The sequence below is a fragment of the Rhipicephalus microplus genome, chromosome 4, assembly GCF_043290135.1.
Source record: "Rhipicephalus microplus isolate Deutch F79 chromosome 4, USDA_Rmic, whole genome shotgun sequence".
Taxonomy (NCBI): Eukaryota; Metazoa; Arthropoda; class Arachnida; order Ixodida; family Ixodidae; genus Rhipicephalus; species Rhipicephalus microplus.
The window spans coordinates 101,315,341-101,326,504 of NC_134703.1; the positions used below are offsets into that span (position 1 = coordinate 101,315,341).

At 50.0% G+C, this 11,164-nt stretch overlaps 1 protein-coding gene across 2 annotated transcripts in view; it reads left to right on the top strand.

Moving 5' to 3' along the window:
* The window catches only part of LOC142814514 (uncharacterized), a 200,293-nt gene that overhangs the window by 162,133 nt on the left and 26,996 nt on the right, over nucleotides 1–11,164 (top strand). Inside the window, exon 4 of one of the 2 annotated variants that reach the window (XM_075893353.1) lies at nucleotides 8,214–8,379. In XM_075893353.1, coding sequence (XP_075749468.1) covers nucleotides 8,214–8,354 — 141 coding nt within the window. In that variant the 3' untranslated portion in view covers nucleotides 8,355–8,379. The remainder of the gene's footprint in view (nucleotides 1–8,213; nucleotides 8,380–11,164) is intronic. The other variant, XM_075893352.1, reaches the window with a different exon arrangement.

Below are 11,164 nucleotides of genomic sequence, written 5' to 3' on the forward strand. Positions count from 1 at the left end.
ATGGAATTTAATTCAGTTCGATTCAAGAGGCAATAACAAAACGCGTAGAGAAAGGAGCCACACTGACTGCTTGGGAGACAAAGCTTTCTTTCACCCATGCAACTGAGAACTATGGCGTTGAACTTGCTCCAGGTACGTGACTTCCCGCCCGAGAAGGTCTTCGAGAAGGTGTACATATATAGCCGCTTGCAGCATTGTGAGACGGTGCGCAAACGTCACGGCATCTTTGACGCTGCTTGCGCAGGAGTTCATGGGTTGTTCACACGGTATGAATCTTAGATACTGGCAGGCGAGTAATAGACTAAAAAAAAGCGTTTTCTGGTGGTCCTAGCCTACCGGTGACGGACCAACACTGAAGCACCGCCGTGTTTGACCACGACTGCTCACATTATGTTGTCGTGCTTGTCTTGCAAGTGCTTTACGTCTTTTTTATCTATTTATTTCTTAAGCGCTTGTGAAGAAACTAGGAGGAAACTACGGGCCTTAGCGGATTTTGTTGAAGCAACGTGCCAGAGAGAAAGAAGTCCGCATTCGATTCAGACGATAAGTCATGCAGCTCTACGCCTTGTTCGAATTACACGCCTTGGCAAGTTCATCTTGCATACGTGATGTGTATATACCGTGGAAGCTGGTAGTACTCGTTGGTTACGCTTTTTTTTTTGCTACGCTTTTAAATGTACTGCAGCTTCGAGACTCTCCCCGCTTGGTACATTAACACTTGCTTGATTCAAGCATCTAACAAGTGGGCGCAATTCTGAGACTCGGTTCTATTATTTTCGTTCAACGTTTCGGCTTTTGATTTTAGAGACCAACGACCTGGAAGTCCGAGTAATGTCACGCGTACTATCGGTGCCAAATGAAACGCGATGTTGTGCCTCGCCCAAGTTCCACGTGGTCTTCGCGGCCTGCTGGCACCTGGCAGCTGTTGATGAGTCAACCCTGCACCGGGACGGCGACGGACGCGGACAATCTGGAAAAACCACGTCGCCGGCTCCTCTTGACACAAAAGTCGTTGGCCAAGCTTTTGTCAGCCGCCGAGAGCAACACTCCGAAGCAGCGTCGACCCAGCAGCTGTACGGGGTATTCTGCCTTGCTTGAGTCAACCTGGCTGCATCAGGGAGCGACTTTGCGCATGGGATTCCACGTCATCTCACTGTGGTGCCACGCTGGCGCGTGGGGTCTCCCTCACCAAACAGCGAACTGGGCATGTCTTGCCCCTTTCCTAGGTTCAGAGGGAGGCGGTGTTTGGCTTTCCCTCTTCGGGGACGGAGAGGAAGACGACGATCTCATTGGAGTATCCTGCGCATAAATTTTCTTTGCAAGGGATCTTGGGAAGGCGGACGATGTATAAAAACGCTAGCGCAGAGGCGCTCGTGTGTGATTCTCTTTTCATGTTGTACCACGCTACCATGTAAATACTGTATATAAACATTTTTTTCTCCTTCTCCGGCTTCTCTACTCGTCCTCTCCGGGGACTCGGATGGCCCGAGTCCGCACCACGCTACCCAAAGGCGCAACAGTGGCTGGCAGCTTATGGGATTCGCCTGCGTCGGCTGCATCGAAGTGGTGAGTGCCGCGTGTTTGCTCTTCTTTTCGCCAGACTCGTTAGCGCAGATGGTCGGTAACGTGGTAGGGTGATTTTGGTAAATTTTGATTCGCAGACCAAGAATTGGGTGGCTCGTGGGCAAAATTACCTTAGAAGAGAAACGGTGTGCATATCTAAGATGGAGAAGTTTAAGGTCCAAGAACTCCTCGAAATTTGTCAGGAGCTGAATATTTCGGTCGGCTCGGTTAAAAGAAAACAACAAATTTTGGAGCACTTGGGAAAAGAGGAAGTGAGTTTAGAAGAGGCCATTGAGGCCAGAGAAACCATTTTGGCAAAGAAAGAGGAGCGTGAGCGCTTAGCCCGTGAACAAAGAGAGGAGGAAATAAGGAGGGATCGCGAGGATAAAGAACATGAAATCCGTCTGAAAGAACTGGAGCTTCGTATGTCCGTGGGAAATCAAAATTCAGGGGGTGGAGAATCAAAGATAAAGGATCTAATCCACACCTTCAAGGCGGGTGACGACATTGCATTATACCTCGTGCATTTTGAGCGAGCATGCGAAAATGCAGGGTTTAGTAGGGAGACTTGGCCACAAAAACTGATATGCGTACTACCAGGCGAAGTGTCCGATGTTATCGCAAGAATGAATAAAGAGGACTCCGAGGTGTATGACAGGGTAAAGGCTGCATTGCTACGAAAATGTCGCCTATCGACAGAGGCTTTCCGCCTGCGGTTCAGGCACTCTAAGAGGGGCAACGAATCTCATTCAGACTATGCCTACCAAATTAGAGCCAACTTTGAAGAGTGGCTCAAAAGCGCGCAAGTCTATGGCAACCATGACAAGGTCATTGAGTTGATGGTACTTGAGCAGTTTTACCGGGGAATTCCCGAGGAGGTAAGGCTTTGGGTGCAGGATAGGATGAAAGACGTAGACATGAACAGGGCAGCAGAACTCGCCGAAGATTACTGCTCACGCCGTAGTCTCCGCAATACACCACGAACTTCGGAAAAAAATGAAAAGGTAGAAAGCTGGTCGGGAAACCAGGGACGCAAGAGGTTTGCAAGAAATAACTGGAAACCCGAAAATTCCAAGTTATTAGACAATCAGCAGGGAAAGGACAGTGAGGGGACTAAGGCGGCACCTTCATCAGGTTCAAAGGCGCCTGGTGACATAGCGCATGCGTTAGAAGCGCGGAAGCCAGTTGTTTGCTACAGCTGCGGAGAAAAGGGCCACATGGCCAGGAGCTGTAAGAGGCACATGGCATTTGCCACAATTCAGGAGTCAGAGGATAGCTTAAAGCTGTTGAAGCCTTACATGAGGACACTCTCAGTGAACGGCCGAATGTGTAGGGTATTGAGGGACTCGGCGGCCACAATGGATGTAGCGCATCCAAGTTGCGTATCTTCCGAAGACTATATAGGAGAGTGTGCCTGGATTCGGCAAGTGGCAGAAAAGCAAAGCGTCTGCCTACCGATAGCGAGGGTTGTAATCGAGGGCCCTTTCGGCCAATTGTGTACGGAAGCAGCAATTTTAGCCAACCTTCCGGAGCACTTCCCTTACCTATTTTCAAATAAGTCTGAGGAAATGTTAAAAACACGTGGAGAATCATTTGCCACCGAAATAGCTTGCATGGCCCTTACCCGTTCGAAGGCGCGCGAGCTGACGCAACAGCTGAGCAGCTCACCCTCTGGGGAACAGACGTCCGAGGGCAGTGTAGGAAAACCTGAGGTAGTTGCGACGGAAAATGAGTCTGCCATGCGAGTTGTCGAGACGGAAACTGGGGCTATGGTCGACAACAGCGAGGAAATATCTCTAACGCCCGAAAACGAGGACTTGGTGACAGGCTCGGTGTTAACACCCGCGTCCACCAGTTGGTGTCAGCTAGCCAGAACCGACCGTGCAACGCTAGTGGTCGATCAAAAGGCGGATCTCGCACTCTCTATGCTGCTAGATGCCATACATAAGGAAGGTAACTCTAGGAAGAACGTTTCGTTCTACACCCAAAACGAGGTGTTGCATCGCAGGTATGAGAACGCTAAAGGGCGGGTCTACAACCAAGTGGTAGTTCCACTAAAATACCGGCGGAACATTCTCGACCTGGCCCACAGCAACGCCTGGGCGGGCCACTTAGGTATAAAGAAAACGAAAGCTAAGCTGGCTCAGGAGTTCTACTGGCCCGGGTGCTGGAAGGATGTAGAGATATTTGTCCGTGGATGCGACACTTGTCAGCGGATAGGAAAATCAACAGACAAATGGAAGGCACCAATGAAACTAGTGCCAATAGTCACAGAACCCTTCCGTCGGCTCGTGATTGACATCGTGGGGCTTCTGCCTCCATCTAAATCAGGATATCGGTACGTCCTGACCGCGCTGTGCGTTGCCACCAAGTTCCCGGAGGCAATCGCACTGAAAGAGTTGAGTTCAGTATGCGTGGTGGACGCATTGTTGTCTATTTTTTCTCGGGTGGGTTTTCCCTCGGAGATACAGTGTGACAACGGAAGTGTGTTCACAAGCTGCCTTACGACTACATTCCTAGAACGCTGCGGGATAAAAATCGCGCATAGCTCTATTCACCATCCACAGTCGAACCCTGTGGAACGCATGCACTCGGTCATGAAACGCGTTTTGCGAGCTTTGTGCTTTGAGCATAAAAGTGACTGGGAGGGGTGTATACCAGCTGCGATGTTTTCTCTGAGGTCGGCCCCACACGAGAGTACGGGTTTTAGTCCGGCTGAACTTGTCTACGGCAGGAACTTGAGAGGTCCGCTGCACTTAATACGAGAGTCATGGACTGGATATGGGGAGGACCCTAATGTGGTTTCCTATGTACTGGATTTATTGGGGCGACTGGGGACTACACGCGAAGTGGTGGAGAGCAACATGCGCGCAGCACAGGCGCTTTCCAAGGCCCGTTACGATAAGTCAGCTCGAAAGCGAGTCTTTAGAGTGGGCGATGAGGTGATGCTGTTGTGCCCTTCAAGAAAAAACAAGCTGGACGTACAATGGGAGGGACCAGCGACAGTGTTGTCAGTGCTTTCAGACACCAACTACGAGGTAAAGTGGGGCCGGAAATGCCCCAAAGTGTATCACAGTAACCTAATGAAACCCTACATGCGACGAAAAGCAGTAGTAAACCTTGCACTCAATGTTCCTGAGGATGAGGGCGCGGAAATCCTTTGTCTTTCCGATGGCACGGTCAGCAGCACATTGTCCGATAGGGTAGACACAGGGAACACCCTAAGTAAGGCTCAAGAGGAAGATTTAGAGCTTTTAGTACAGGAATTCGCTACCGTTTTCTCCGAGAAGCCAGGCAAAACGGATGTGATTAAGCACGACATTGAGCTGACGGTTAACAAGCCGATCAGCTGTAAGCCGTATCGGGTGTCACCTAGACAGAGAGAGATACTAGAGGCCGAAATTCGCCGCATGATCGACCTAGGTGTTATCATCGAAGCAGACAGTGAATTCACCTCGCCTTTGATTTTGGTTGAGATTCCGGGCCGTGATCCAAGGCCATGCGTGGACTATCGCCGCCTGAACTCTGTAACAGTCGACCAGACTTACCCTATTCCTAACATTGAAGAGAGGGTAGAGACAGTGTCTAAGGCGAAATACATTTCTACGTTAGACCTTGTTAGGGGGTATTGGCAGGTCCCTTTGACAGAGCGCGCGAGTCGATACGCTGCTTTTATCTCACCCCTGGGCACTTTTCGTCCTTTGATGATGAGCTTTGGGCTCAAGAACGCGCCGTATTGTTTCAGCCGCCTGATGGATAAGGTTCTCCACGGGCTCGAGAAATTTGCGCTGCCTTACCTAGACGATGTGGCGATATTTTCGGACAGATGGGAAGACCATGTTGAACACCTTCGGATGGTTTTGGAACGGGTCAAAAATGCAGGTCTTACGGTAAAGAGAGAGAAATGTCATTTGGGCTGTGCTGAAGTAAGCTATTTAGGGCACATTGTAGGAAATGGGCGTCGTCGACCGTCCGAACTCAAGGTAGCCGCGGTGGTCGGTTATCGTCGTCCCAGCACTAAGACCGAGATGAGAGCATTCCTCGGCCTCACAGGTTACTATCAGCATTACGTCCCGAATTACTCCGAGATTGCCAGCCCTTTGACAGATAGTTTACGCAAGACCGAACCTGTGAACATTCAATGGGACTCTAAAAAGGAAGACGCTTTTCAGAAGCTGAAGCACGCATTGAGTGAGAAACCCGTCTTGAGGGCACCGGATTTTGCAAAACCTTTCACTATTCAGTGTGATGCAAGCGAACGCAGTTTAGGAGCAGTGCTATGTCAGATGGACCAGAGTGGAGAGGAGCGGCCGGTTTTGTATTTGAGTCGCAAATTGAGCAGCAGGGAAGAGGCTTATAGCACTTCGGAAAAAGAATGTGCTTGCATTGTTTGGGCCGTACGAAAACTAGGCTGCTATGTTGCTGGCTCTAAGTTTATTATAGAAACTGATCACTCTCCACTAACCTGGTTACACCAAATGTCACCTAAGAATGGTCGTTTGCTCAGATGGAGCATAGCACTGCAGCAGCACAATTTCGAGGTGCGCTACAAGAGAGGTGGCCTTCATACAAATGCAGACGCCCTAAGTCGAGCGTTTTGACTCGTCAAAAGACGCGGAAGGTTTGTTTGATTTTTTTGTTTACCTTTACCTAGTTTATGTGTACTTTTTTTTTCAATGTGTTACAGTGAGGGCGTAGAGAAATTTTTCACTGACTCCCTCGTTGTCCCGAGCTCTACAGTTTGCTTGTTTAGCTTGATTATAATGTTATCTCGATTCCAAATGGAGTTACGTATGAAAGAGTTACTGGACACTTGTCCCGATTGGTATACACATTGTTTCCTTGAGCTTAAGTTATTAAGATAAGATGTTTGCTTTGTAAAATCGGAGGCCTGGCGATGAGAGTGGCGTGCACGCGGTGCTTGTCGCATTGTGTGTGGCTGACAAAGGTCATTTCTTGGAGCTTGTCACCCACTTTTTACCGAAGCGGGGCGCAGAGGCCAGCTCTTGGAGCATTCCAGTTTGACCAGGCCCTTCGAGAAAGCAAGAGCCTTGCCGGAAAGTCGCCGACATCGACCCGGCCGAGCTGCATGGAACAACTCGACCTCCCGATGTATCATCTGGCGGCGGGGGTGCTGTTGTGCCTCGCCCAAGTTCCACGTGGTCTTCGCGGCCTGCTGGCACCTGGCAGCTGTTGATGAGTCAACCCTGCACCGGGACGGCGACGGACGCGGACAATCTGGAAAAACCACGTCGCCGGCTCCTCTTGACACAAAAGTCGTTGGCCAAGCTTTTGTCAGCCGCCGAGAGCAACACTCCGAAGCAGCGTCGACCCAGCAGCTGTACGGGGTATTCTGCCTTGCTTGAGTCAACCTGGCTGCATCAGGGAGCGACTTTGCGCATGGGATTCCACGTCATCTCACTGTGGTGCCACGCTGGCGCGTGGGGTCTCCCTCACCAAACAGCGAACTTGGCATGTCTTGCCCCTTTCCTAGGTTCAGAGGGAGGCGGTGTTTGGCTTTCCCTCTTCGGGGACGGAGAGGAAGACGACGATCTCATTGGAGTATCCTGCGCATAAATTTTCTTTGCAAGGGATCTTGGGAAGGCGGACGATGTATAAAAACGCTAGCGCAGAGGCGCTCGTGTGTGATTCTCTTTTCATGTTGTACCACGCTACCATGTAAATACTGTATATAAACATTTTTTTCTCCTTCTCCGGCTTCTCTACTCGTCCTCTCCGGGGACTCGGATGGCCCGAGTCCGCACCACGCTACCCAAAGGCGCAACAGCGAACAGTGGCAAGCATGAGCAAACGTATAGTGAGCGCCGTCCAGTCAACACCACTGACAGCGCGACGCACTTCGGTTTGGCAGCGTTGCGCATGTCCGTGTTGATTTCTGGACATGACATGCCATACACTTTTGCGAACGCTTGCCGCTGTGAGGGTTTCATTTGACGCTAATAGCACATACAGTCGTTAATTCAAGAACTCTTAAAAACACCCGCCTCTCTCTCTCTCTCTCTCTCTCTCTCTCTCTCTCTCTCTATGTATCTCTCCACCGTATGTTCTAATGCTTAACCGTTCTTACAGAATACTGTCGTTTAAGTAGAATGATTTACTGCAAGCAAGAAAAGAAGAGCAAATTAAGGACTCGTTTCTTCTCTGTTTGGCACAAGATTAATGAGAACTGTGGCATTATCGCCTGATAGTCCTCGCTGATATAATCGCAAACAATCACACTCCTTTTTCGTATCACTTTTCCTGCAGTCACAAGTGATTCTATGTAGGTGGCCTGGCATTAAGTGAATCGAATAAAGCTAAAAAGAAAAGACGAGGAAATATATAAGAATGATAAAATACAATGCTGCCTCCCAAATGAACATTCAAAACCAAATGAAATTAAACGGTGAAATTAAGTGGTTGGAAGTGTGTTGTAACGCGTGTTCTTTCCCATCTTTTAGCGCTGCTTACCTAACGCAACTTAACCTAACCTAACACGGCGCAACTAATTAAATGTCCTGTGTTAAACGGGGAAGGGCATTTAGTTTCTTGACAGAAAAAGCACTCGCGTTCCGACGGCTCTATGTAGTGTGTATTTGGCTGAAGCCTCGTGATAGCAGAGTCCCTGCATATATGCGTGCCTATCGCAGTCGGCGACGCCCCCCAACGACGAGTCGAGCGACCTGTCGGAGAGCGAGCGGCCGCGCAGCGCCAAGGAGTCTCTGGCGTTCTCCGCGGAGGCCGCCCTCACCACGCCGCTCAGCTTCGCCAGGGTCAAGGATGTGCGCTGAGACGGGGCGGTCCGCCAACACCCAGGTGAGTGATGCGCGTGTGTATCTCGACCGATTACACAGGTTCACGTCACGTGATAACCTCAACGAGAACCAGCAGACAACGAGGCCAAAGAAGGTACAGGGGACGTTAATTGCATTGATTTTGAGTGTATCGTTATAATTTGTATTATAGATGTGAATAAAGTAAAGTGGGCGAAAAGACAGCTTGCCGTCAGCAGGGACCGAATCTGCGACTTGCCTTCGTTGGCTTTATCAGCTGCTGGTTTTCAATAATTTTCTTTCAATAAAAAAAAACTAGCCTTCGAAAATTCCTTCCCATCGTTCGTGCCTCATGATGAGGCATTCAAGAGGACTGTCTGCTCATATTTTGGCCGATGTGAGCGTTGAAGCCTAAACAACGTTTCCTGTTTAACTGAAACGTTAACAGCATTAATAACGTTAAATAACGTTTCCTGTATTTAATTATTTATATATATATATGTTTTCGTCTGCCGCGGCGTGAACGCGCACTGCGATAGCCTAGGCATGCAAGGGTATTTAATAGTACGTTTTAATCCTTGTTCGCATTTTCAGCGTTTGCGGTTATTACGCTCCTTCTAACTTTATTAAGTGATCGCGTCCCTAAGACATACGCAAAGTGAAATTACAAGTCGGAAAATATTTCCTAAACGCAGCATCTAAAGCTCTATAAGCTAAAACTGACACTAGGACGAAAAAACAAAAAAAAAAGATAAAGGGCTCCGACCGATTGTTTCCATGCAAAGGCCAGAGCTCCGCCACTATCCTTTCGTGCATGGCTACGAAGCCGACCGCCGCGCCGTCGTGCCCATCCTGCTAGCTAGCAGGATTCGCGCGATCGTACGTAAACAGCACGTGCACTGGAGACATACGATGTTGGTTAGGCTGGCCGGGTGGCGAAGAGGGGGTGGCTGCTTCCAGGACGAATAAGCAAAAGAAAGGGGGGGGGGGGGGGGTATAAACGCGCGGCTCAAGAAATTTATCCCCGCATAACTTATTTCCGCCATCGCGGTGCCGGCAAAGAAGCAGCAGCGTCGAGTACCGAAGAATAAAGAAGCCGGGGATACGTGTTCAGTACAGGCGGGAAAGGCCTTGTGGGACGCGCGGAGGGGGGGTGAAGACGGTTTAACCGAAATCGTGGTGAGCGACTTATGTGATCGCGTGCAGGTTTCGGGGCGCTTTCGCGCCGCGAAACATAAATATACCGGCGTGGCCGCTGGCTCGCTACGAGGGCCGCATCACCGAGTGCCCCGTGGCGCGCACTCCATGAACCCCGACGTCCTGTAAGCACCGCCGCAGGCGCGCACGCAGGGTATGCCGACACTCGGTTACGCTGCGCCTCGCCAGTTCTGTGCAGTACTGAAGTAAGGCGTACCGCCAGGGAACACGCGAAACAAGTCTCGGTTCCTGGTTACGTCGGTGCTTTCGAAGATTGTCGCTGGCTTGCAAGCCGCGGCTCCGTCCACTATATTGTGGGGCCGACAGGTTCTTGAATGACTGAATGTTACCCATCCACGTAGGGGAAATCATTGCTGATGGGGGCAAAACGCAAAGAACACCTATGTGCTTAATTGTAGGTGAAGGTTAAACAACCTCAAGATGCTGGAAAATAATCCGTAGTCCCCCCAACACAGTGCGTCTCGTAATCATTTAGTGATTCTGGTGCGGGAAACCCCAGCAACAATTGCTAAGCCATATTACAACAACGTAAAGCTTACGGACGTCTTAATTATAAGGTGCCATGTCGGCCTTCTCCTTCTGTCCAGCCATCTTGTGCTGGTCACCAAATCACTGCATCTCTGTGCAGTTCACAGTTTGACAATTCTGTCGCCGCCTGGGCTCCGCATCACTGCACCGAATTACGAAGCGACCAGCGCGTAGATGCTGCATAGCGCTTCCAGGAAAAAAGCCAGCGCGCTAGCGCCCAGATCCTCTCGGAAACGCGCGCCTAGCAGCAGTCTGCGCGCCCCGGCTCGGGTTAAGGGCGACGCGAGGAACAACTTCCAAAAGGATAGAAGAAAGGGCTGCGCGGTTTGGGGATATAAGTGGTTGTTGGCAGCGGAAGCAGTGGCGCAGATAAACAGCAACAAAATAAGGTTACATTCGCAGCCAACGCTGCGTCCGTGCCGGAAACATCGCCTTATTTACGGCCCTCCCTTAGCTTAGGAGAGTGGACCACGACTGCGTTGGCCTCCTCCTGGAAGGTTGGTTACGGCTGATAAGCTGCAGGCGGATCTGCGCTTGGAGGCGATCGCGCGCCGTTGTCCCATAGTACCAAGTCCCGTGAAATTGGTGTTGGCGCGGGACAGGTGCGAGGTGTAATCGTAACCTCTGTGGGTGGCGGGGCCGCCGACCATTTGCTCCTGTGCATATAACATTAACCGCTGTAAGTTGACGTGGAATTCTGTTGCCGGTACACTTGGCTTCCCCTGTTAGTTGACCGTGTTATGCATATAAGTCGTAACCATAGGATTCCCGATTACGATACTCATGCAAGGAGAACCCGCCGCTAAGTATGCGTGGCTCACAATATTTAAAGAGTTGTCCTCTAAGTTACGCAGTTATCTGGTACGTATTAGCAAGAACACCGTCTTCTCGTCAGTTTGATTTGTATGGACCATATTGTCTTGAAGATAAAGACAGTGTTCTTGCTAACACTGAAGTCAAGCTGAAGCGTTTAAGGCAAGTAATTTAATGCCACAATAAATAATCAGTAGTCTACCAGAGCAACTTTGCACTATGATTACTGAAATGTGGACATCAGAAATCAGGGCCTTAGATGACTAAGT